At 37.2% G+C, this 25,230-nt stretch overlaps 1 protein-coding gene across 2 annotated transcripts; it reads right to left on the bottom strand.

Annotated features, from left to right (window-relative positions):
* Positions 1 to 1,191: 1,191 nt before the first annotated feature.
* On the bottom strand, positions 1,192 to 24,313 carry tasor2 (transcription activation suppressor family member 2). Of its 2 annotated transcripts, XM_073868090.1 has the most exons (23): positions 23,850 to 24,313; positions 22,027 to 22,175; positions 21,682 to 21,777; positions 19,723 to 19,795; positions 16,944 to 17,035; positions 16,031 to 16,168; positions 15,821 to 15,948; positions 15,700 to 15,713; positions 15,420 to 15,519; positions 15,156 to 15,250; positions 14,965 to 15,065; positions 14,799 to 14,871; positions 14,666 to 14,735; positions 11,955 to 14,572; positions 10,715 to 11,486; positions 9,624 to 10,053; positions 8,356 to 8,479; positions 4,967 to 7,983; positions 4,756 to 4,878; positions 3,943 to 4,096; positions 3,327 to 3,432; positions 1,778 to 1,959; positions 1,192 to 1,543 (listed from the first exon to the last, which is right to left on the bottom strand). In XM_073868090.1, the coding sequence occupies exons 1-23, from the start codon at positions 23,878 to 23,880 to the stop codon at positions 1,446 to 1,448; spliced, it is 8,784 nt and encodes a 2,927-aa protein (XP_073724191.1). In that variant the 5' UTR covers positions 23,881 to 24,313; the 3' UTR covers positions 1,192 to 1,445. The 2 variants fall into 2 exon arrangements, with proteins under 2 accessions (XP_073724191.1, XP_073724190.1); XM_073868089.1 differs by having other exon boundaries at positions 4,967 to 8,479.
* Positions 24,314 to 25,230: the final 917 nt, after the last annotated feature.

Raw genomic sequence — 25,230 nt, 5'->3', positions numbered from 1 at the left:
TGATTCTCACATACCATTGAAAAACCACGGCACTAATGATTTTAGCTTTAAAATGTGTAATATAGTAACATTAAAAAGCATCAGAATTAACACAATACTGTGTTCCACCCTGCACAATGTGTGATTTCAACATAAGAATTTATAATTGAAAATTGTATCTCATTTTCTGCTGAAATTCTCATTACCGCAATGTGTCCGGCTGTGTTTGAACATGCGTTATGTTGTAATTTAATCAAATTAACACAAAAATATTAAGAAAAAAAATAAATGGATGTTTTGCTAGACTACTTTAGATGACAGAAAAAATATTTACTGAATATTCATGTATATTAATAATGAAGAAAAATTAGGAAAATTATGTGTCCATGCCTGATGTCTCATCCTCCGCAACACTTTTTGAGAACAGTTTAAGCACACATACAGAATTTTAATAAAGTTTGATTTTGAGTAACTAAAGCACATGGACCAGTTACTTCAAGATGGCTACCAGGTAAGATCATTTTTTTAGAGTTAATTTGAAATATTGTCTTGTCAGAATGCTTACACGACATTTTGATTATCATTACCGCAACAGATGCTTATTAAATGTTAATTTAATTAATAGAAGCATAATACTTTGATTTTAAATGCATGTGCAGAATCTCCAAATTATGTTCTTTCAGGTTTGTCATGTCATTTTGAAAATATGTCAGTGTTGATGTTTTCTGACTGTTGTGGTAATGAGATTTTTTAGGACTCATTTTTTAAATTATGTTACAAAAAGTGTTAAATGATAAGTAAAAGTTTTTAAATTAATGTTCCCATTTACTCCAGACTTTGTTTTTCAATGTCTGGTGGGAAAAAAAGTAAATTTAAGCAATTTTTACATTTTCATGCTTGACATTTTTAAAACCAAGTTTTCGTGAGAATCACCCATATCAGGAGTCTGAACCATTGATTCTTCACAGGTTGGATCCATGCACTTACTCCAAAAAGTCTCACTAAAATTCAAGAAAAATCAGGCAAAATATTTCAAATCTTGTATATATTTGTGTAGTTTTGGCAAAACTGGATGCATAAGAGAATAAAATATTTTTGAATCCATCCAACAACCAATACTACAGATTTGGGTTAAAAATATTTTTTTCCCCTTTTTCCTAAGCTTACAGCAGTTCGAATCTTATATTTAAATTCCGGCAAAAGACAAGAATACTAAATCAACCCGTTTATTAGAGTTTCAGTCAATGTTATCTATAAAAACATGAAGTCAAGTTAAAATATTTAAAACATTTTCATGACAAACGTTTGTGCTATTCCATATGCCTCTCATTTACAAACTGTTTCTATGCAATACATAACAGATTAACAAGAATACTTGTGATGAACAATAAATTATTACTATTAACAAAAGTGTATATTTGGTTAAAAACGTCACTAAACTGAAGATGCATGAAATAACTACAACTTTATGATACAGAACAAGAGTCTTTTGAAAGAATCCGTGAGAATGTAAAAATGTTCATGGTTAAAATCCCATTTCTTTCAAAAACATCAGTTGGCGTGTCTGAAAAATAAAAGTACAAAATATTACATTTAAGATGTTTTGTATGTGGTATTGTTGCTTACTGCTTTTATTAACATAAACATTTTAAAGGATAATGATAATCTGTACCGTATCAATATAGTACAAACTACAGGTCAAAATCCATTCCATTTGGGGAAGTAGATTTCAGCTCGACTAAACTTCTATCTTTTACCTGTTAAGCATGTGGACCATGTTAAAAACCAAAACTCTCACCTGTAATAAACACAGGAAACCGAACCGAAGAGTTTTGCATCTGGAGACGAGTCAAACAGTAGAGGTAGTCTGGTCGACCCCTCGATATGACATCACAGTCATGATAGGGCAAGATTTCGACTATGCCAGCCTCCTGGCACCAATCTATGAAGCTCTGCTTCTTACTTGCCTCACGACTCGACCTGCCAAAGAGATTACATGCAAGATTATATGACTCATGCAGGGGAAAGTGTATTTGACTTTATTGGCATCTGTTTTTAGTCTTCCTTAGGTATTAATACTCTTGTACAAGTAGGTAAAGTTAGTTGGTTTAGATATATTTTTTTCTGGGGGTGAAGCTAAAGGTGTCAAGTTTCTACATCATGTGACAACAGATGGTTGTGCTCCCTTATTTTCATCATCTTTATAGCGTAACCACATACTTTTTCCCTTAAGTTTGTGTTGTTTGTTGAAATAAATGTAAACCAAAAGTAAATAAAAAATAATAATATTTAAACCTGATAGAGAAGTTGCAATCTTTAATGTAGTGAAATAAATTGTGTGTGACTTTTCTACAACGTAAACATGTTTTACTTCAAAATGTTCACCCAACAAATAAAATAAAGTAACAAATATTTAGTAGAAGTAGATTTATTATTGAATATAGACTGAATAAGATTAGTGTGAACATGTTTTTTACCTTTTTTTTTTTGAGTGACAAACAATTTTATATTAAACAAGAGTTTTGAAAGTTCCCAGTATGCATTGAGGAATTTATATATGAAGAGTTTCGTTGCAAAACGAGATAACCACCGTTTTTATAATTGTTCAGAAATCTCGTTTTTTGGTTATGCATTCCTATTAATTTCAATACAACTGCAGTTGGTTTGTTTTGATTTAAACCTTCACAACTTAACAATACAGCTAAGTAGCACCATAAAACAAAATAATAACATGATAACATAATAATAAACATGTTTTGACAAAAATGTTAAAAAATTGATTTATCTCGTTTTGCAAAGAAACTCTTCATATATAAATATATATATATTTTTTTAATATTACTGTTTTAGTCTTTGCTGGCTTTATTTATTCACACTGTTGATGTTTCTCTAGTTATCTGTTGTATTTAGAATGACTTATTAATGCATGCTGTTTTAGGATTGGTGCAACGATTGAGGTTTGTGTTTTCAGTATTGAGGTCTAAGTGCATGATGCAATGATCGGTGAAGATGCACTCAACACAAAGTGCATTTTTTACATTTTTACCAAAACACCTTTGCTATGAGTACACTTTCCCGGCCACGAACAAAACTTTGTTTTGCGGGTCACTTGTAGATGCAGCTGAAGTGACGTTTTTTGTCATCACTTACACTTTTTCCACACCTGTGTGAATTTCTTCATGGTAACAGGCCTATAAATGTCCCCTTGTGTACCACAGACAAAATTCAACATGTTTGTAAAGTCATAAAGGTGTGTAAATGATGACAGAAGTATTGTTTTGGGTAAACTACCAATTCAGTGACCGAGTAGGCAGCAAAGCAGCAAATATTTTTAGCTGCGATCTTACCTTGCGCTTTCCCGAAGCTTGCGGCTGTCTTTGTAGTGGAGAAACCATTTCCATTTTCCCTTTTTTTCCAATTCATCCAGGATCCCCACAACTTTCTTCATGTTGTCTTCATGTAAATTTAACAAAAAATATGCAATGAAACTTTCATAATCTACAGTTTAATGCACTGGAAAACAACATATGTGACATCACGACCCTTGACTACAAAAGCAGTCATAAGTAGCACGGGTATATTTGAACCAATAGACAACAAAACATTGTATGCGTCAAAATTATTAATTTATTATGCAAAAATCATTAGGATTTTAAGTAAAGATCATGTTCCATGAATATATTTTGTACATTTCTTACAGTAAATATATAAATCTATTTATAACTACTAATATGTGTTGACTTCATTTGGACAACTTTAAAGGCAATTTCTAAACATCATTATTTTTTGCACCCTTAGATTCCAGATTTTCAAATAGTTGTATCTCGACCAAATATTGTCCTATCCTGACAAACTATACATCAATTTATTCAGCTTTCAGATGATGTATAAATTTCAATTTCAATAAATTGACTGGTTTTGTGGTCCAGGATCACATATCATTTTAAGCACTACATACAGTACCTAGAGTAAGTGTGTCGAAAGCCAGTTCATCACACACTATAAAACCGCCATTAGCGAAAAGCTCTTGATGGGTAAAATTCACCACGTCATCGGGTCGATCAATGCCAGCAAACAGGACATTAGACGACTTTTTCAATTCCAGCAAATAGGGCACCTGGTTGAATGAAAACGTTTTAAGAAAATGATAAGGGCAATCAGATGTTTGAAAGAAACATCTGAATTCATTTGGAGAGTTTGATTCGAAAACACAAATAATCAATTTTGACTAATTTCGGTAAAAATGTGTTTTCTTTATTAAGAAAGTGACAAGATGAAAACCACTATTTTCTGTTACAAACTTTCACATAGCATCTTTAGGTTATAATACCATTAAAAATTCAAATCCATAATTTGATTTTTAAGATTTATTATAAAAACTGATTATTTTTTCTGCAAAATGCAATAAATCCATGACAAATTGACAAATCTATTGAATCAATATATAAATGTGCAATCATTTAGTTAACTAGTGGTATACACCGTTTAAAAAAATAAACATTAATGACATTAATCAATTTGTTAAGTGGATTTATTGCATTCTGCAGAAAAGGAGGACTGCTCGCGGTTTGAAAAAAAGAGAGAAAAGATGACAAAATAACATGGCGGATATCGGATTTTGTGAAAATTAAGAATTTACTTTTTAATACTGACTTGATCCAATACTGATTTTGGCAGTAACTAATTTTTTTTAAATGGCACTTACCGCGTTTTGGAACCAAACTCTTCATTTATAAACCCAAGGGACAAGTAAAAAGTCGTCCGTCATGCACTTACCTCACTGATGTGTTCAGCAATATCCTCATTCCTCAATATAATGAGAAGAGGGGACTGATTATTGTCACCGAGGTCAAACTCATGTGGCTCGACAGGTATGTGGCCATTTTTCATCAACAGATTCTACCAATCATAAAATAACAAGAACAGATTTATTTGTTGTTTTGATATACTTCATAAGATTGTAAACACACACAATAATTTTTCTTACCCTGGTGTCTTCAAAGAAGGCATCTGCTGACGTGACAAGGATATAGAACCTATACTTATTGCTGCATTCTTGCTTAACAATAAAATTTAGATCTTCAAACACATCTTGTTTGACACAGAATCCCGACTGTTGGCTGTCACTATCTTGCTCCCATTTTCGTTTGACGGCCTCAGTTTGTGGAGAAATATTCTTCCTTATGCTGGACCTGTGTGAAGCAGCAGATCGTTCTGTTGTTTCAGAGATCGTGGAGCATGAAGCCTCACTGCCAGATTCACAGCCATGTCTTCGCTTTCTGGCACGTGCCCTTTTCTCCTTCCTATCTGACAAGTCCACTTTAATTTTGAACTGTGGAAATGATGGTCGTACTCTGCTAAGTTCAATGGAGCTCTCTTGTTCATTGGGATCCGAAAACCGAACAGTCACTGGAAAACTAGCACGTTCAGTATTTGACACAGTGCGCGATGAGAAATGAAAAGAACTTCTACTTTCTTTGAGAATACTATTTAGTTTTTCTGAGAAGATGAGGTATTCAAGATCGACTAAAGATTGAGTCACATCAGCCTCGCTTTGTTGATCTTGCCAGTGGTGGGAAGAGTCTTGAGATCTTGTAGGTATTTTATTTGTATCTACACATGGTTTCGTAGTGGGAGAGTTCTCAAATATAACTCTGCTTCCTTTCTTATCAAGGATGCTGACAATGGATGACGGTGGGATGTCGAATCTGGTGTTCCTCTCATTATCACTATCATATAACTGCCTGGAAACCGCCTCCCTTCTGAAATACTTGCGCCAGTCAAATTGCTGCTTGTGTCTTCTACCTTGTGAAAGAGAATTAACGGTGACTGTCCTAGTTGGCTTTGGTTGATACGTTTCAAAGTAAGATGTTTTTCCAGTGCTGTAGTCCACAGTACAACTCAAAGAATCTTCCTTATCCCACTCAGCATTCTGATAGAAGACATCTGTGAATTTTTCCTTTCTACGTCTCTTTGCTGAAGTTTGTTCAAACTCCATATTGTCTATGCTTGTTGCATAATGGGGAGTATAGGTGACCTTGGTCTGATATTTGAAACTATCACCTCTTCTGTTGGCAACATCCAAAGTAGATGGAGATTCTGATTGATAATTCTTCTTTTCCCAACACAAGTCACCTATCTCTTCCATTTCTGGTTCATAGGAACCATCTACATCCTCAGATGTATTGTACACTTGATAACTGGTATCATAATAATCTTCATCAAAATGATAATCGTCATCAAATTGCTGACTATCAGGTTCATTCGTTTTACAATCAGGCCATGCTGAATGTTCATCAGATGGAGATTTGTGATAATATCCATGCATCTCGTCTACATTATAGTCTCTGTATGACCGTTCAGAGTCTTTTTGAGATACGCTCTCTGTGATGTTTACCTGTTCATCATTTTGTTGGGAGGTGGGACAGAGTTTAAGCTCAAACTGGATCTCTGGGTTCTCATTGGGTGAACAGGTTGACTTATCTTTAACTGTAAAATCCATTGTGTCAGTGTATTTGCTCTGTATCAACTCTGGCTCTTCAGAGTGGGTTTCATCACCATGTTCTGTTAAGTTGGAGAATGGCACATGGGAACGAGGACTCAAGGAAGTTTTAGGTGACAGCTCGGTGATATTGTGATCAGTGTTGTCTGTATGACGCAGAACTCTATTTAAACGTTCTCTGAAATCCAAGACTTTTTTGGAACATTCACTTGTTTCTGAATCATATGAAACCTCATCCCGAGTTGGTGTTGAACACGTACTGTTGATTTCACCTTCTGAGGCTTGGTTCAAAGCTTGAGTTGCTAACTTTTCATCAGAGTTCTTAGTGGTGCTATTGAGAGATGATGTACAAATTTTGGGAGACTGGGATTTCTGGTGTGCATCTATTACTTGGGTATTGTCTTCACAAGAGTATGATGTCTGACTTTGTGTATCTTTCTCATGAACATTTTCATTAACTGCAACTATATCATCAATAGTTGTATCCTGCTGGCATCTTTCCTTATCTTTATCTGAGTGACTCATTTCTAAATTGCTAGATTCAGTGATATGTGTTGGTTTTGTCTCATTCTCACACATGCCAAGGGCTGCTTCCTGTGCCACAATCTTTTGCTCAAGGGTCACATTGTCACTTCCAGTTTGCATTTCTGCAAAAGAATCATTATCAGAAGTTAGGGTGGTCTCTTTACCAGACATTGGCTCAATCACAGTCACATCACCTGAACTTGAAATGCTATCAGTTTCATCACAGACATTATCTCCAAGCTTTTCACCCTCATGAAGTACCACTGGCTTCTCATTTCGTGTATCATTTGCTTCCATCTTGTCATCATGGTCCTCATTGATGGAAACACAATTTAAGGGCTCAGAATCCAATGTTTTGACACTGGGGATATTCAATGCATAAACATCTATCACAGCATTGTCATCCGAATCCTCCTCACTGAATTCCATATCAACACTGTTTGGATCATCATTTACATCCATAACTGACTTATCTTCTGCTTTGGGCATTTTGCATTCAGAGTCACTGCCATGCAGGTTAGTCCTTTCTTCTGATTTACTCTGATCTTCTTGCATTGTTTCTCCTAGTGTAGAGCCTTTATCTTTCTCCTCCACAGGCTCTTTAGTGTTGTTCCCATCAACAAACAGGGATGATGAATCGGCCACATTTGTGTGATATTCATGCTCAACCAAAGGTTCAAGTTCATTATTAGTCTCTTTTTGCTCTTTAACACTGTTCTCAGGTGATACCTTATCTTTCAGCCCACCAACATGAGCATCACACTCAATTGTGTGATTGTTTAGATCTAGCGAAGGTTTAATCCCTGCAACACTGGACTGATCTCTACTAGGACTTTTGGATGTTGTTTTTTCCTCAAGGCTTCCATCTTCCACAACTGTCAGAACTTCATCCCGACTGTCTTCATCTGGGACCTCTATAATGTCTTTCGTTTCAGCTATACCTTCCTTCTTTCCCGAAACAGGCGATCCACCAGCATCTGTAAATTTTAAGGCCTTGTCAACATTTTCATTATCTACAGACCCTGGGCAACCATCCTGGCTTTTATGCGCCTGGAAAGTTGCATTCTCAGACACATTGTCCTTTTTTTGCTGTACAATTGTCGCTTCACTCCGGGCTTTATCTTTACAACTCTGTTCAAAAATATTTGTACCCAAAACCAAACTATGAGATCTGGAGAATGCTGAAGGTTTTATGGGAGAAATTACTTGATGGAAAACACCAGTGTCTTTGCGAACCAGAGAAGTTGCTCTGGTGGGTGCAACATTTTTGGAAACATTAATGACCTTTGCCACTTGCAGGTATGGTCGAATACTTATGTGCATATTTGATGCTTGCTCACACAACTGACCGTATGCACTGTTTCCTTCCAAGATCTGGGTGTATGAGCAATCAGTGATGATGTCATTTTCATCATCATCTTCACTGTCAGACACCACATTTTCAACTGGTATGTCCACAGCAGATCTATGATTCTGTAATAGAGAAATCAAAATGTTGACATAACTTGCCCTGTAGATATGCCACTCAAAAAGTAAAATAATTAACTTTGAAGGGACACTCCACTTTTTTTGAAAATATGCTAATTTTCCAGCTCCCCCAGAGTGAAACATCGGACTTCCACAGCCCCGGAATCCATTCAGCCGATCTCCGGGTCCGTCTGTACAACTTTTAGCATAGCTTAGCATAATCCATTGAATCTGATTAGACCATTAGTGCCACACTCAAAAAATAATCAAGGACTTTGCCGCCGCACCATGGCCGCAGCAGGCACAATGATACCACAGGTCCAAAAGTAGTCCTCTTGGTTACTTTCAATAGCAGGGGACTATTTTCGGTCACTGCATAATATCATTGCGCCCGCCGCAGCCACGGCACATCAGCAAAGTCCCTGATCATTATGTCAGAATGAGATTATAGTTCCTAGCCATATCGGCCTAGAAAATCGCAACTTAGAATTTTCCATTGGTTTAAGTACACGATGTAACTTCAGAAGAGTCAAGTTTTAAATAGGAAAAATATCGAAACTCTTTGGTTATTTTTGAGTGCGACGCTAATAGTCTAATCAGATTCAATGGATTGTGCTAAGCTATGCTAAAAGTGGTACAGACAGACCTGGAGATCGGCTGAATAAATTCCAAACCGGTAATAATCAAATGTTTAAAAAGGAAAAATATCAAAACTCTGTGGTTATTTTTGAGCGCGATGCTAATGGTCCAATCAGATTCAATGGACTATGCTAAGCCATGCCAAAAGTGGCACAGACAGACCCGGAGATCGGCTGAATAAATTCCAAAACGGCAAAAATCAAACGCTTAACTCTAGGGGAGCTGGAAAATGATCCTTTTTTTTTCAAAAAAAGTGGAGTGTCCCTTTAAGGCTCCAGAAAAAGTATCATCACTGGGACGATACCTTTTGTACCCATGTACCTTTTAGGGTTAAAAATGAAGTTTTTGAAAAGGTACCGCCCCAGTGACAACTTTTTTTGTATCTTTTTTTATACCCTTCTATATAAAAAAAACCAATCTCAACTTCCCACATAAATATACTTAAATTATAATTAAAAAAAAACACAAGTACTGCTATCTATTAATGTATTCACAAGTCACAAGACATTACCATCAATTCTTTAACTTTAGGACTGTAGGACAGACTTCTTCCTGAAGGTGAATGCTTTGGTGCTCTTTCATGAGATACTACTCCAGGATATGATACTGCAACATGTCTTCTGCTTTGTTTTGAGTACAAATGGAGATTCACAGGCTCTCCGTTTTTCACAGAAAGATCCAGAATCTCTGAATTTGGATGCAAGGTCTTGGGCAAGTTCTCTTTTAGGTTAAATTCGACATTAAGTGATGGCATACCAGTCTGAATGGTATCTGCATCCTGTGTAACACTGACATCTTTAATGTCCTTCCCACCTGGAAATGCTGGACTATTTTCAAGGTGAAATAACCTAGAGGTGGTTCTACTATAGAAAAGCCCAATCCACATGTGAAAAATTTGATGTACTTCCTCATAAGTATCCTCAATGTCGAAGTTCCATTTGCTTCAAAATGGGGAAAAAGGAAGTGTGGTTAACAAATGTTTTTAAGGACATATATAGCATTTTTAAAAGTCTATGCGTTATGACTCCAACCTCAAAAACTGTTAATGAAGGTGCAAACCTCTGCTTCAGCATATTCACAATGATCTTTGTGATCAAGTCGGCAAAAACACACTAATGTTTTAGGATACAGTGTAAGTAGGCAGAAGTGTTTCCATATGGGTAAGTTTTTTTTATAAAATTGGCAAGAAAACGTTTTATTTAACTTTTAAATGCATGGCACAATGTTAGACAGTGATGTTTGTTCATGTTGGTAAACAAGGCCAAGAATACCTGATATCGAAATGATAGATAGAAAGTTTAGTTATATAGAAGTTCACACTAAATCTCATTAAAGTAGGTCACTCTCACAGTATAAATGAACAGGATCTTGAACGTGGAAAGTAAAGTGAAGCTGCATATTGTGCTGCCAACATCCATTACTAAAAAATTAGAAATTAGTACTAATAAAAAAACTAAATTAGAAAAAAATCAATGGTAACTAAATGCTTAATCATCACACTTAATGCAAAGAATATTTAGAGCAAAAATTCAACATAAACATTATGCATTTTTAAACATATAACATTTATGAGAGTAAGCACAAATAAGATGCAGAACTTACCCATGAAGCGCCCGCATAACAGCTTTGTCTAAATCATCATTGGTGAACTTGCTGTCGTATTTAAACTCATACGCGTCTCTCCAAACCCTCACAACTTGAATCGATTCATTGTTTTCAATTACATGTCTGTTCTGAAAGTTCCTTGACTTCCGTGTTTTTGTCTTGACGTTAGATGGTAATGTCTTATTTGGAGAAATTAGAGATTTCCATTCTGTTTTGCCACCATCGTTCTGACACAATGATTTTGCATCTACAGGCAAGTTCAGATGTAGTCCAGACTTCAAGGCCAGAGGAGATTGTACATATCCAAATCGAGAGCAACTCTGGGGCAATGTACCAGACAAACCTGATAGCGGAGAGGTGGGCTGTGAGTAAGAATGCTCTTTTGATATTTCCAAAACGAATTCCCCGGTCACTAAAAGACCCTCAGGGAAAGGAGATCTTGGGGGTAATTTAATTTTGGTGGATGGGCACCGCAGAAGAGCATGAAGAACAGACTGTGGAGAGCCACTGCCTTTAACTCCAGCAGTCATCTCTTTGCCAGGTTTAACTCCTAAGTCCGTTATCGTTTTGTTACTTGCACCAAGGGCCAAATCGGCAAGTATACTTAGAGCATCTGAGGGCAGAGTCGCACCCATGTGGAATTTCTCGGCACTGCCCTTGCCATCGGAGCTAATTCTGCCCACCCCATCCCCAAAAGGCGAAGGTAGGATATGCTCGTTGACTTGTTTTACTATTTCGCAAGCAGCTGATGTGTGAAAATTAAGAGACCCTGCAAGGAAAAGACAAAAACAATAACATATAAAACATCAACAGTGAAAAATAGCAAAAGCACATAACTGGTCAGAAGTATAAAGACATGCAAAAAGAGGAAGTAAAGAGTGAGACAAGCCTTAAAAAGAGAAAAAGAAGACAGATTACTGATAGGGCACATCTGGGTCAAATTTTAGCACACCAGCAATAATGGCTAATACTACCCATTCAGATATATTTTAACGCTTAAACTAATGTTTAGAACAGGGAATGATGTATACAAGGACTGAGGTCACTTACATATAATTTTTCTCAAAATATATAAATCTACCCACTAAATGTCATCAGCCACAAATACATTGCAGTTTACCCACATGCTTATAAGGAATTTACCTTTTGGTACACTTTCAAATTGTACATGAAGATATTTAATTTAAGAGACAGATAAATTAAAGCAATTAAAGAAAATAATCATCACAATTTTTACCATTTTCTTTTGAGGGCTTGCTTCCCCATGACACAGATTCCTTAGTCTTTGAAAGGGTTTTCATTGGCTTGCCTCCATCTGATAACGAGGTTTGCTGTGGCACGTCACTTACAGATTGGTACCCTTCATCTTTTAATTGTTTATTACTGATGTCATCCATGATGCTTTCACACTTCAGTTTTTTTGACTTCGGCTCTGATACTTTATCACCACCAGGGGAAGAAGACATAGACTGCATTCCCCTTATGAGCACCGTCTTCAATTTACTTATAGATATTGCACTGTAAACAGGACGTTTGGATTTCTTTTTGGTTTTCTCAGGAGAGTCTGCTTTAGGGAAAGTGGACATGGATTGATCAGGACCTCTGGGAGGACTTGTGGGTTCATCTGCTTGATTGGCAATGGAATCATCTTTGCTGGTGTTCTGGAGGCATTCTGCCTCATTTGATGTAGATGTCATGGACTGCTGACATTTGTCAGTTTCTGATGGGCTAGTTTTGTCATGTTCACCCTGAGTTGTTTCTAGCTGAACTCTTGGATTGTCTTTTGAGGGAATGTCTGCTGGCTCTTTAGAAGAAAGTTCTCCACTACTTTCCACTATTTCTGTGAATTTATTCTCCACTGGAGAAATTATTTCTGACTTTGTGTCAATGTTCATCTCAACACACATTTTCTCATTGGTGCTTTCGAATTCCCCCTTGTCTGAAGAGTCTCCATTAGCAGCATCTGAACCATGCGGGACAAAGACTCTGCCACATTTTGTAAATGCTGACTTTAGACCATATCGGTCTTTCAAACTAACTCCCTCCATCTTCCTCCTAGACACCCTAGACAAAGTCCGTTCTGTGGTATATATACTACTTTCATCACTTAGCGAGTCATTATTGCTGGTCGTCAGTGCACCTGATCTTAAACGACGCTTCAGACTGGCATCAGTATTCCACAATCTTTTGCGCCTTGGCAAAGACCGCCAGTCTTTTTTTGCAGTACTCACTGAGTCAGGCGTTTTACCCTGGTCATGTATAGTTTCAACTGGTGCACTTGTTGAGACCTCTGTGCCTTTTAAAGGTGCATGTTCTTTTCTGGTTTCAGTCATGTTTCGACGTATACCCTTTCGCCAGTGTCCCCTGCCCCTACGACTTGAATTTGGATTATTGTGATTAGCAGTCTGAGAGTCTGACTCGGTTTTGTCATTTTTAGGGTCCATCTGGGTTTCAGTGGTGTTCCCTGGTAAAATGAGAGGCAAACCTGAGATAGGTAAAACAAGCTCTTTTTGGGCTTCTTTTATAGCTTGCAAGGTTTTCCAGTGCATTTTGCGACTCCTACCTTTACGCTTTGGAAGAGACCTCCAATCCACTTTGTTATCAGGATTAGACATTGCTTTCTCAGGAAGTATACTCTCCCCCAGTACTTTGCTTGCTTCACTACCTCCTTCTTCCTTTGAAATGGTTAACTGTGTACTGCTAGTTTGCACGGGAGTCTCTTTTGAGACTTTCCAGTGCATTTTGCGATTCCTACCTCTACGCTTTGGAAGAGACCTCCAATCACCTTCGGTATCAGGTTTAGCGATTACTTTCTCAGGATGTATACTTTCCCCCGGTACCTTGCTTGCTTCACTACCTCCTTCTTCCTTTGAAATGGTTAACTGTGTACTGCTAGTTTGCACCGGGGTCTCTTTTGTGGCTTTCCAGTGCATTTTGCGATTCCTACCTCTACGCTTTGGAAGAGACCTCCAGTCCTCTTTGTTATCAGGTTTAGACATTATTTTCTCAGGATGTATACTTTCCCCCAATCCCTTGCTTAGTGCAGTGCCACCTTCTTCCATCGATATGGTTAATTGTGTACTGCTAGTTTGCACAGGAGTCTCTTTTGAGGACAAACCCACAACCTTTTCATTACATTCCTGAGATTTCTTAGCATCAGTGTCAACACTTACACAGTTTTCTGTAGCCACATCACCCAACTTAGGTGACACAGTAGAAATTGGATACTCAGGCACTTTGTTAGCTACTGTAACTACTGCAGTTCCCAGTGTCCCCAGCTCCTCCCGCAAAGCAGGTTGAGATTTCTCTATAGACAAAGGCTTGTGCTTATCTTTTAGATTTTCAACTGCCATGCCAGAGGTACTATGACCATCACTGATGGCCTCCTCTTGCTCCGTTTCATTCACAGCAACATTAGTCCTGCTAGCCTGTGGCACCTCCTCTGGTGATGATATATAGTAGATATCATCATCTTGTTCATCGCCACGTTGCTGCCGACCAGCAGCCAGTAACTCCAATGCTCTGACTACGGGAACGGTAAATCCACAAGGCTCATCAAAATATGATTTCAATAGAGTGCCAGTCTCCTGTGACCATTTAGGGGCAATCAGTGTAAAACCACTAGGCACATCATATTGATCTGGAAACAGACTTGCTTCCCGGGTGGGAGCGTCCAACAATCCTGGCTGAATAAGAGTGGCGTAGTTTTGCAGGTGTTTCTCTAATGTAGTATGTGGGGCCCCCTGCTGGTTTGGAGGACATTTTTCCATCTCTGTTTCTGCATAGTTAAGGGCTGGGATGGCTTGGATTATATCTGCTGACACTGTATGCTTTGATAGTGCAACCTTGGTATCTAAATATGAAAAGATGTTGATCAGACACACAGAGCTTGCTAACAAAAATATATATTTGCTAAAAAACATAATTAAATTATTCTCCTTGGTATCTTTTGGTACAGATCTGGAGTCTGGGAAAATAAACATGCCTTGAAGCGCAGCTGCCTTTCCAGATTGTGCATCTAGAACAATGGGATATGCTAAGGTTTTGTTTCATTAAAGCATTTAGTTTGCTTGCTTCCTACCTTCATAAGAGAAGAGGTGTGAAGAATGTAAAAGTATTAGGAATCCAGAATCATCTAGTGGTATAACAAAAGCCTGGGGAATTAAAAATGCACAATTAAAAGATAATGTAGGTATTGAACTTTTAACTAGGTTGCTGACAAATATTGCCCTCTTTCCCATAGTTACCATGTCTTTTTCCTTGAGCTCCTTGATTATTTGAGCAAGGTCATTTTTTGCCTTTGAGGACACAACGTCATACAAATTGTAACATTTGCCATCTATGCAAACTATGGAAAGAAGAAAATTACAGGATGTAAGCATTTGCAGACATTAAAGCACCATTAGCAATATTTATTGCAAAAATGATTTTCACACACCTTCACCAACAATGCAAGTTTCAAAAATTTCCCGGGGCAATGTCCTTTTCAGTTCCGAAACACCCATTGCACGGTTAATTTTAATCATCTTGGGGCTGAAAAATAAAGCTTGCATTTGGGTCCTACATCTTATAAGTAGATTTAAATTCAGCTAAAATATTATGCCATTGCATGGAATGGTAAACCATCTAAAGGTCTTTAATTCTTATAGGCTTAATCACATTTGTTATTGAATTCAAGTCAACTCTTGTGCATGACACATACAGTTTAGTTGGCAACCAGGCTCCACTGACAGATTGAAGGCCAACGTCATAGACAGCTGATTCAATCATCATCTGGCCGATCCATGGCTTGTACTGAAACACTACAGTGAAATAACCAAATAAAAAGGTCATCTTTGTGGTTAAATACCCTCATGTAAAATGCACTGCAGATCATACAAAAGATGTAACAGTAACATAATATCAAAATAAAAAAAAATCAAACAATTTCATAATTGTTTCATTTAAATTAATTAACACATAATATAATACATAATTCTTACCTTTTTTATCTTGACTTGAAAAGAAAGAGAAGAAAAAACATTTTTTACTCAAAATCATTACTTAATAACATGTATACTATAATATCTAAATGTGTTTAGCAATAAAAAATCAATTAAAAACCTCTGTTCCTCCAACCCTGAGGTGGCAGCAGTTGCCCCGTATGAGAATGCTACAATAGCCAATGGACAAGCTAGTCGTGGACACGATTCTGTGTTACTGCTGCCAGCAATACGTTCATACATGTAGTACTTCAATACAAACCAAAAGTGTTAGATCAGCAGTTTGATTCGAGGAAGGAAGAAACCCCATTGCGTGTAAGAGATATCACACCTGTGTCCGCTCGTAAGCCAAGAACAAACTAGTAGTTGAAGTTACAGCACTGAGATGTTCTGACACATGGCAGTCGAATCCGGGTGTCGGAGGGGTGAAATTCTGGGTATAGTTGTCAGTAACCTCTTTAACTCTACCCTGATTTTACACAGTGAAGTTAATAATTCAGTACGTGCATATGCCAAAACAGAAGTATTAAAGGAATACTCCACTTTTTTGAAAATATGCTCATTTTCCAGCTCCCCCAGAGTTAAACATTTGATTTTTGCAGTTTTGGAATCCATTCAGCTGATCTCTAGGTCTGGCGCTACCATTTTTAACATAGCTTAGCACAATCCACCGAATCTGACCAGACCACCAGCATCGCGCTAAAAATAACCAAAGAGTTTCGATATATTTCCCCTTTTTTAAAACTTGACTCTTCTCTAGTTACATCGTGTACTAAGACTGACGGAAAATTAAAAGTTGCGATTTTCTAGGCCGATATGGCTAGGAACTATACTCTCATTCTGGCGTAATAATCAAGGACTTTGCAGATGTAACATGGCTGCAGCAGGCGTGGTGATATTACGCAGCGCCAGAAAATAGTCCCCTTGGTTACTTTCAATAGCAGGGGACTATTCTCGGGCACTGTGTAATATCATTGTGTAATAATATTACACAGCGCCCGAAAATAGTCCCTGTGATGCCAATGGTCTAATCAGACCCAATGAACTATGCCAAGCCATGCCAAAAATGGCAGCGCCAGACCCAGAGACCAGCTGAGTGGACTCCAAAACTGCAAAAACCAAATGCTCAACTCCAGGGGAGCTGGAAAACTAGAATTTTTTTAAGTGTAGTGTCCCTTTAAAAAATTAAAAATGCTTTTTAAGAATAAAAGTTGCAATTGGTTGAAAAATAACCAAACCTGTACCTTTGTTAGCTTCACAAGGATTATGTAGCCAGTCTTGCCACTGTACCAGCGCTTTAGGTCGAGGCAGTCAGAGTATTTTGAAATGTAAACACCTAATTCAAGAAAAAAAAAATCAGAAAACCCACGTGATAATCATTACAACAAGGAAAAGAAACTGTTTTGAAAACAATTTCACTCACTGCGGCAACATAACCCAGAGAAATAGTAATTGTTACAAAATAATAAACATCATACAATTCTTACCTATTCACAAGTGTCACCTTAAAAAGTCAAAAACAACTGACCTAAACGTTTTCAAAAGCTGTTTTTGCCACCTTTTCTTCTGTATGAAAAGACACAACGCATGTCTGCTGAAACTGTACTTAGCATTGGTTAAGACTTGTTTATCATTTTCAGCACAGTATAAACGGACTGTTAAGAGCTGGAAAGACTAGTTTAACTGCATTCTTTAAGAAAACACACCTATGATTAAAAAAAGTTCTCCGAAAAAGTTCTCTGAGAACTCTGGCTAATATTTCAGATTGCTAATACAATGTGATGAAAGTAAGGTCAACAAAACAATATGAACATGACACCAGTACTTCCGCAGTACCAAAAACCAGTTCAGCATCCATGTGCTGACATTCTCTCGTGTATTCATTAGCAAAGACAGCAGAAATAAAATTTACATACTTCTGGGAATTCATGCAATAGCCAAACCAACTGGTATACGAATAGGAATGACAGCGTTCTTAGCTTCTTTAAGTATTACAGACTTTATCTTACTAAGATTTTTAGCATTTGTGGACAGCTGTCGACACACAAATAATTCGGTGGGTGTGCAAAGACTATATGTGAGGAGTTTATTTTTATTTATTTTCGATTTATTGTAATCTTATCTTGTGTGCTATATGGGTTGTGTCCATTCAAGCTTATCTGAGCAGTAAAATTTCATTCCCTGGGTTAATACAAAAACACATCTGTTTTTGGTCTGACCAAATAAGACAGTGCAGAAAAGAACTTACTGAGCTTTGACACAGAAGATATTTAAACTTTGATCAAACACAACTCAACAAAGTATTTTTGAACTAACCTTTGAACATTTGGAATATCCACGTCACTATTTCTCAAAAGTACCTACAGTATGAACCTATTTTCTTAGTAAAAATTTGTTCCAGGTTAAACTGATAAAACATAGTGTGCCCAGATGTTGCGCAAAATTGGATCTAGGGCCTAAAACTAGTGCCAAATCCTGCCGTTATTAGGTACAATATTAAAATGCATTTTCAGACTTTACAATAGAAACCTTGTCTAAACCAGCAGTTGATTATTAATATAAAGATAAAAAATACAACTGCAATTTACCATCTCACATTAACTTTACCCTTCTCTGCAGCTAGTTATATATCAAGTTTCCCTCTAAGGAAGCAGAAGTGGTTAAAACCACATTAACTAGCATAAGTTAACAGCTGCATCATACTTTAAAAATAATCTAAAAAGGAAATTCGAGAACCTCTAACAATGATGTGTTAAGACATGCATTAGTTGTATAAAAATGTCTGCTGATTTTTCCTCATAAAAGCTGAAAAGGATAAAATTAGGATTATATAACAACTACAATTATATAACCTTAGCATCTGTACAAAATAATACAATAAAAAATAAAGTTATAAAAATTTGAGAGTTGGGGTTTGTTCTGCATCCACAATCTTGCTATCCTCTATATAAACACAGACTGATGGTGGGAAAGTCCTTTGCAAGAATATATTATATTACATTCTCTGTAAAACATTCCTCCACATGCGATGATGCAATATTTTAAATTTAGACCACAGGAAATAGGTTGACATGCGCTGTAGTGGTAAAACCTCTGTATTGTACCTTTACTTTCTCTTTCTATAGATGGAGACATAATCTACATGCAACCTTATACAGCAACCATATTTTACACTTTCACTTTTCATTTGTAGGTAAAGAATTCCAACTTGGAAACAGCCAAGCAGTGGGCACGTGTGTTATCATTTTAAAAGATATTATTTTAGCAATCTTTTGTTATACAATTTCTAGAAGGTATTAAGTTAAAGGAATAGTCTACTCATTTTCAACACTAAAATATGTCACCACCCCAACCAAGAATTGTTGACACATCCCTCCACCATCTGCGCGCGTGCACGCAAGCGCCGGAGCGCGCTGCAACGCTTCGATAGCATTTAGCTTAGCCCCATTCATTCAATTGTACCATTTAGAGATAAAGTTAGAAGTGACCAAACACATCAACGTTTTTCCTATTTAAGACGAGTAGTTATACGAGCAAGTTTGGTGGTACAAAATAAAACGTAGCGCTTTTCTAAGCGGATTTAAAAGAGGAGCTACATTTTATGGCGTAATAGCACTTTTGGGAGTACTTCGACTCGGCGCAGTAACACCCTCCCTCTCCCATTATGAGAGTGAGAAGGGGAGCGGACTTTTCAGGCGAGTCGAAGTACTCCCAAAAGTGCTCCCATTGAAAATGAGTAGACTATTCCTTTAACTGGTTTGAAACTATATTGCTCACTAGTAATACAGAGTTGTATTGCTGCAACAGTAACTGAAACTAAGAGCTATGCCTTATCTGCATATTAAAACAGACACTGGATTAGTCCAAAGTCAATCTGTGACACATTTCATATCACGTCACCTTTTATACCTTTTAATCTGATTGTACTGCAGTCATTAACAAATGTGCAATCTGGGACACTGATCTAAACACAAGGTTGTTTTAATGTAATGATGTCCACATTTAATAATAAACATTCTTTACCTTTCGAGGAATCTCCAAGAGTAGTGCATTTTGTTTGTCCAACCAACAAACCTGTTTCCCCAACTTTCCTTGCCTGGGAAGAAAAATCAAGTCACATTAATCCGCTTGTTAAGTCACGACGTAAGTATTGTGTGACAATGCAAAGTCAGCAACACCAAAGCTCCAAAAGTATAAAAAATATTATTTAAAAACTAGTGCATGGCATCAAGGTGTCTGATGACGAGCCTGCGTGGGTGCTTGAAACGTTACCTCAATATATTTTTGATACTTTTGGAGCTTTGGTGTTGCCAACTTTGCATTGTTACACTATTACATTCTTTTTTTGTAGAGCATCCAATTTAGATTGAGGTGCGTGCTTTTGCCTCGTTTTATGGAACTTTAAAACTTAAAGAGCACCTATTTTCCGATTCACGACTTTACACATCCTTTGGTGTGTAAGTGTGTGTTAGTACGTTAACGATATACAAACGGTACAAATTCCAAAATAAACGATGATGCGAGTTATTATCTCCAACTTAAATCTCTTCTCTTGGACTACAACAAACACATGGATTGTAGGCAACAGTTTACTTCCTTGGCCTGTTGATGTGGACACGACGGTCATTATGATAATTCCTCCCGCCTGTAAGTAGCCTATTTATAGGGGTGCACCGATAAATCGGCCGATGATGGTTGCTATGCTTCTCAATGAATTACGGTGAAATGCCACTATATCCAAAAGCCAGAGGGCGCTCTTGTGCAGAAACTCAATATGGGCTTCAGAAAAACCATTACTGTGCTTTCACACCGCCAGCGACGAGAGCGTCAATAAAAGCTGTGGCTGCCCTACTAACGCCGCTATGGAAAAGGTGTAGCGGATGCTCTGACGCTTGAATGGATTCTCTGGAATCCTCTCAAGCGGAGGTTTCTGCCTTCCGATTGGTTGCCGCCGAACATTCCCGCCTTCCGACTGGTTGCCGCTGAACCGTGTCATAGCTCATTACCATAAAGTTGAGCTGTTTTCATCTCTCCTTGACGTTCACACCGTACAGAACGCGCTGTGCCGCTGCTCGATGGAGCTCGCCGCCGGATCTCATTGAAAATGAATGACTTCCGGCTACTTCGACGCTCTCGCCGGTGGCGGTGTGAAAGCACAGTTACACACGTAGCTCCAGGAAATGGCTTAAAAATATATTTATATTGCTGTTCTTTAAAACTTTTTAGATATTTTCATGATAATATGATTATGTTTGACGAGTGTTACTTTTTCCAATGGATGTTATAAACGCATCAAGCTAACAGTGTGATTTCAGTTCGATAAGGACTTACTGACCAAAAGCCGTAGTACATGAAATAGCTGTGCATAATGTCGGCTGTGTGATTCAGAATAGTTGTCGGTCAGGTATTATTAGTGTATATCGGCATTTATCGTTGCATCTCTACTTTTTAAACCATGATTCAAACATGAGTTTTGAGCAGTGCAAAGTAGCGCTTGTTGTTTGTCCTTTCTACGATCCAAATGCAGGCATGGTTTTATGTTTTAGTATCCTTACCTTACCAATCCATTACGTTCTGCTCAAGCCACGTAAAGTTGATCGATCAGCTAAGTCATCTGCATGTTCTGGATAAGATTCGGCTAGTATTGATAAGGTAGTAAAGACGATATTAACAAGGAGTGCCACATTTCCCGCTGACGTAGGAGGTATTCAGGCCAATCACAACGTACTAGTTAGCTGGCCAAACGGAGGACACGGTCCTTTGCAGAACGATGAGCTTTGTACAAAATCAATGCGTTTCAGGGTGCCAGGGGATAAAGGACAAACGATAATGTTCAGTATTTGAAAAATAATGTGTTTTTTGAACCATAAACCACGCAAACACATTCTATTATACCAAATTCACAAAATAATGTTGTTTTTTGCAATGTAAAAAGGTGGTCTTTAACTTTAAAAAAGCTTCACTAGTGTTGCAATGCTGTACCTTGTTTAAATCATCAAACAGCAGAAAGCCAAAAGACTCCTCAAGTTCATGCTCAGAATATCCCTTTTTCTTCTTCTCAGCACGAAAGGCAGCATACTTTTGGAAGAAAACATACATCTTAATATTAAACATGTCCATATGAAGCTCAAAATCAGTATAGATAGCATCTAGATCAGGAGTGGATCCAATCCTAATAAAACACACCTGGTCCAGCTTATCAATACCTTGAAGATATAGAAACTTCCAGGGGAGGTATGTCGGTCAGAGCTGGTTGGAGCTAAACTCTGCAGGACACTGGTACTCCAGGAACCGAGTTTAACACATGTGAACTAGATGTTAACTCACCCGTTTTTGTAAAGCAGCGTTGTTGATCAGATAAGCAGAGTTGTACGTGAAACACTCCTTTGACTCTTTATACAAATAGTTGTCTTGAAGTGGAGCTAGAATATTCTCATCAAAGGTTACTGAGCCTGGAAGCACAGGCTCTAGAAGACCTGGTAAAACAGGACACATAATTGGTCTGAAGTTCTCTACATTCTTTCAAAACATATCTTCTTTTGAGCTGGAAATTCATTTGATTCAATGTCATTACACAATAATTTTTAGAAATTTGCTTCAATGAGCTTCACAACAGACGCGGGATAGAAGACAATGCTGAATAAACTCGTAATTTTTGTTATTTTTGGACCAAAATGTATTTTCCATGCTTCAACACATTCTAACTGACCCACTGGTGTCACATGGACTACTTTGATGATGTTTTTATTACCTTTCTGGACATGGACAGTATACTGTACGTAGATTTTCAATGAAGGGTCAACAAGCTTATACACTAAATACCAAACTTCTTAAACTGTGTTGTGTGTTCCGGTCTTATGAGTTTGGAACGACATGAGGGTGAATCATTAATGACATTATTTTCATTTTTGGGAGAACTATCCCTTTAAAGACATCAAGTTTATATTTTCACAGAATGTCCTTTACAGTAAATAACAAAAAACATATATTTTAGCTGTGTTTTTACAGACTACGTTACATATATTTGAGCAACAAAACTCATCAGATTTTAGATGCCAATCAGAAATGGATTTAAGTTAGTCCTTCTAATGGATTTTTATTAAAAACACAGATTATCTACGCAGTAATTTACACAACTGAAAACCAAATGTTGGTAACCTTTAGGTATCCTTTCCTCACTTAAGAACAGCTTCAAGATGTCACCAAAATATTTAAGTCATTGAAAGAACATTCTATAGCTTGTGATGTCAGTGGTGAGTAAAAACAAGATTTGTGAAGAACACCACATTGTGTACAGTACACTGTGGGTATTGTAAAATTTAAGTTAAACAAAACTGGCTATACAACTTTTCCTCAAAACAAACAGGATTTCCATTAAAGTTAGTGTAGTTGCGCGATCGTTCTGCTAAAATGTTACATACTATGGTATAGTTAATGATCACTGCGCAAAATTGTTAAGTTTCTAAAATTGCTCGTCAGTTTGTATATTATATTGAATTAATAAAGTATATTGAATAATATTACAAATCAGACACAAGACACATCTAAAAAAAAAAAACGCTGGTGGGCCTAAACAAGTCTAGTTTAAGGGTGTTTTATATTACAAGTGGATTGATTCATACTGGATCATATTAATCAAAAACTACATAACTGTTAACTGCCGAGTTAAGAGCAATCACCAAACCAAATCAGCAACGTTACCAGAAGGAGCGTCGTTTATGTGGGGGTGAGGTAAAAACCAGAATAATCAAAACTAAAAATTTTAATCCCCCAATTTTTGTACGATCAATGAAAACGTATGTACAATACATTTGAACTTAACAAAGTTCAAACCAAATCTACATCCATGAGTACCAGTATCCAGTCAACCAGTAAAGTGTAAGTTAGTAAAATTATACACCGGTAACGTTTATTGTAAAAACGTTTACCCCACGTATGACTGGAACCCAAAAATGACCCACCACAGTTTTGTTAAGTGTCCACACAAAATAAGAGTACAACTTACGTTTTTTTTTTTAACTCGATGTACACGTTAACACACATACTACAACACAACATTAATTACAAAAACTACGATTAATAATAATAAAATACTAACGTTAAACCTTTGACGGCATCACATAACGAGCATTTTCACAAACTTAAGTCACCTTCTTTGGATTGTGTAGTCGCATTCTCCATTAAGACGAGGCATAGGTCCCAGGTTTGTGTTTTGATATATTAGATATTTCTGGTCTACGTAGGTTCACGACATTCATCTAACACGAATATAAACAACCACCCTTTTACTTAAAATAGTCTAGAAATGCGTGGTTAAAACTACACGGTCTTTTTTTAACTCGACGACTTGGTCTCTCGGCATGGACTGCGTTTTTCGGGACTTAATGTACTGCGTGTGACTGTGTTGCAACCAGGAAGAGAATTCACATAAAGGCAGCAAAGGTTGGGCTGTGGAAGCGCAGGGCTGATGGCGAATCGGTCTGAGAGACCGTTTTTTAACGGATTCGAATTCTGACAGGAATTTGAATTCTTTCGACAGCGCGCGCTGTCCGCTCAACGGACGCCACCCGCGAGGCTTCGATGAGCGCGGTGCACACAAGAGAGCGAACCGAAAAAGAAACAGAAACTCAAAAGTTAAGGATCCATCTTGCGTCTCGATGCAGTTTCGCATTTGGTCGCTAGGGGTGCACATCACGCCTGCGTTCAAAATTTGGTTTACATCAAACATTACCTCACAAATATAAATGTATTTGTATATATATAATATTGAAATGTCAAATTAAAGTGTATATGTTTATACCCGTCATCGACGGGAAGAAATGTAACTATGATGAAGGGAACAAATGGTATGTGTTGCTTTTTCATAATGCTCAATTTACACCTCCGGGCTCTAGATGGAGCTGCTCCATTTTCTGAATGTTTCCCACCACCCCCACTCCCATGTTTTCGTTTTAAAGCGAATGTACCAACAGTTCCCAAGATGTTCTAGTACTGAATGTTCCCAGTGTTTCCTGGCTATATTTAGTGGGTCAAGGTATTCTCGTTAAAGCTAAAATATCTGATTATTCGCTTACCAGTGTAAAACATACTGCATAATAATGTGTTTTCCTGTGTAACTGATATAAATCACGAAAAGTAAACATAGTGTTTAATAAATACCTAAACCAATTTGTCAAAGACAACCTAGGATCTTAAGTTAATGTTATCTGCTTTTAAATTCCATGTGCTTTTATATGATTTTTTATGTATGATATTAATATATTATGTAAATTACTGAACCACACTTTGTTTTTAATACTTGGAAGACTGTTTATTTGTTGTTGCATCTTATGTTTGTTATTATTGCAATAAAAAAATAAGGTAAATGACAAATAGGTTAAAGTTTTAAGAAAAATAATTATATATTTTTACTAACCAGTTTAGGTTTAAGCTGAGGAAAGAGCAGACTCATGACATGATATGTAGACCCTGTTGTCTAGACCAGTGGTTCTAAAATTAGGGTCTGGGGCCCCCAGGGGGGCAGCGAGATGG

This window comes from Misgurnus anguillicaudatus, chromosome 5, assembly GCF_027580225.2.
Source record: "Misgurnus anguillicaudatus chromosome 5, ASM2758022v2, whole genome shotgun sequence".
In the NCBI taxonomy this organism is placed as follows: Eukaryota; Metazoa; Chordata; class Actinopteri; order Cypriniformes; family Cobitidae; genus Misgurnus; species Misgurnus anguillicaudatus.
The sequence above is the reverse complement of the archived record's forward strand: the minus strand, read 5'-3'. Positions and strand labels throughout refer to the sequence as shown.

Coding starts and splice junctions, on each gene's coding strand:
- tasor2 (XM_073868089.1), bottom strand. CDS start 23,880: ATGGAGAATGCGACTACACAATCCAAAGAAG. Junction 15,251..15,419: donor GCCTGGTTGCCAACTAAACT/GTATGTGTCATG, acceptor TTTATTTTTCAG/CCCCAAGATGATTAAAATTA. Junction 4,097..4,755: donor TTGCTGAACACATCAGTGAG/GTAAGTGCATGA, acceptor TCATTCAACCAG/GTGCCCTATTTGCTGGAATT.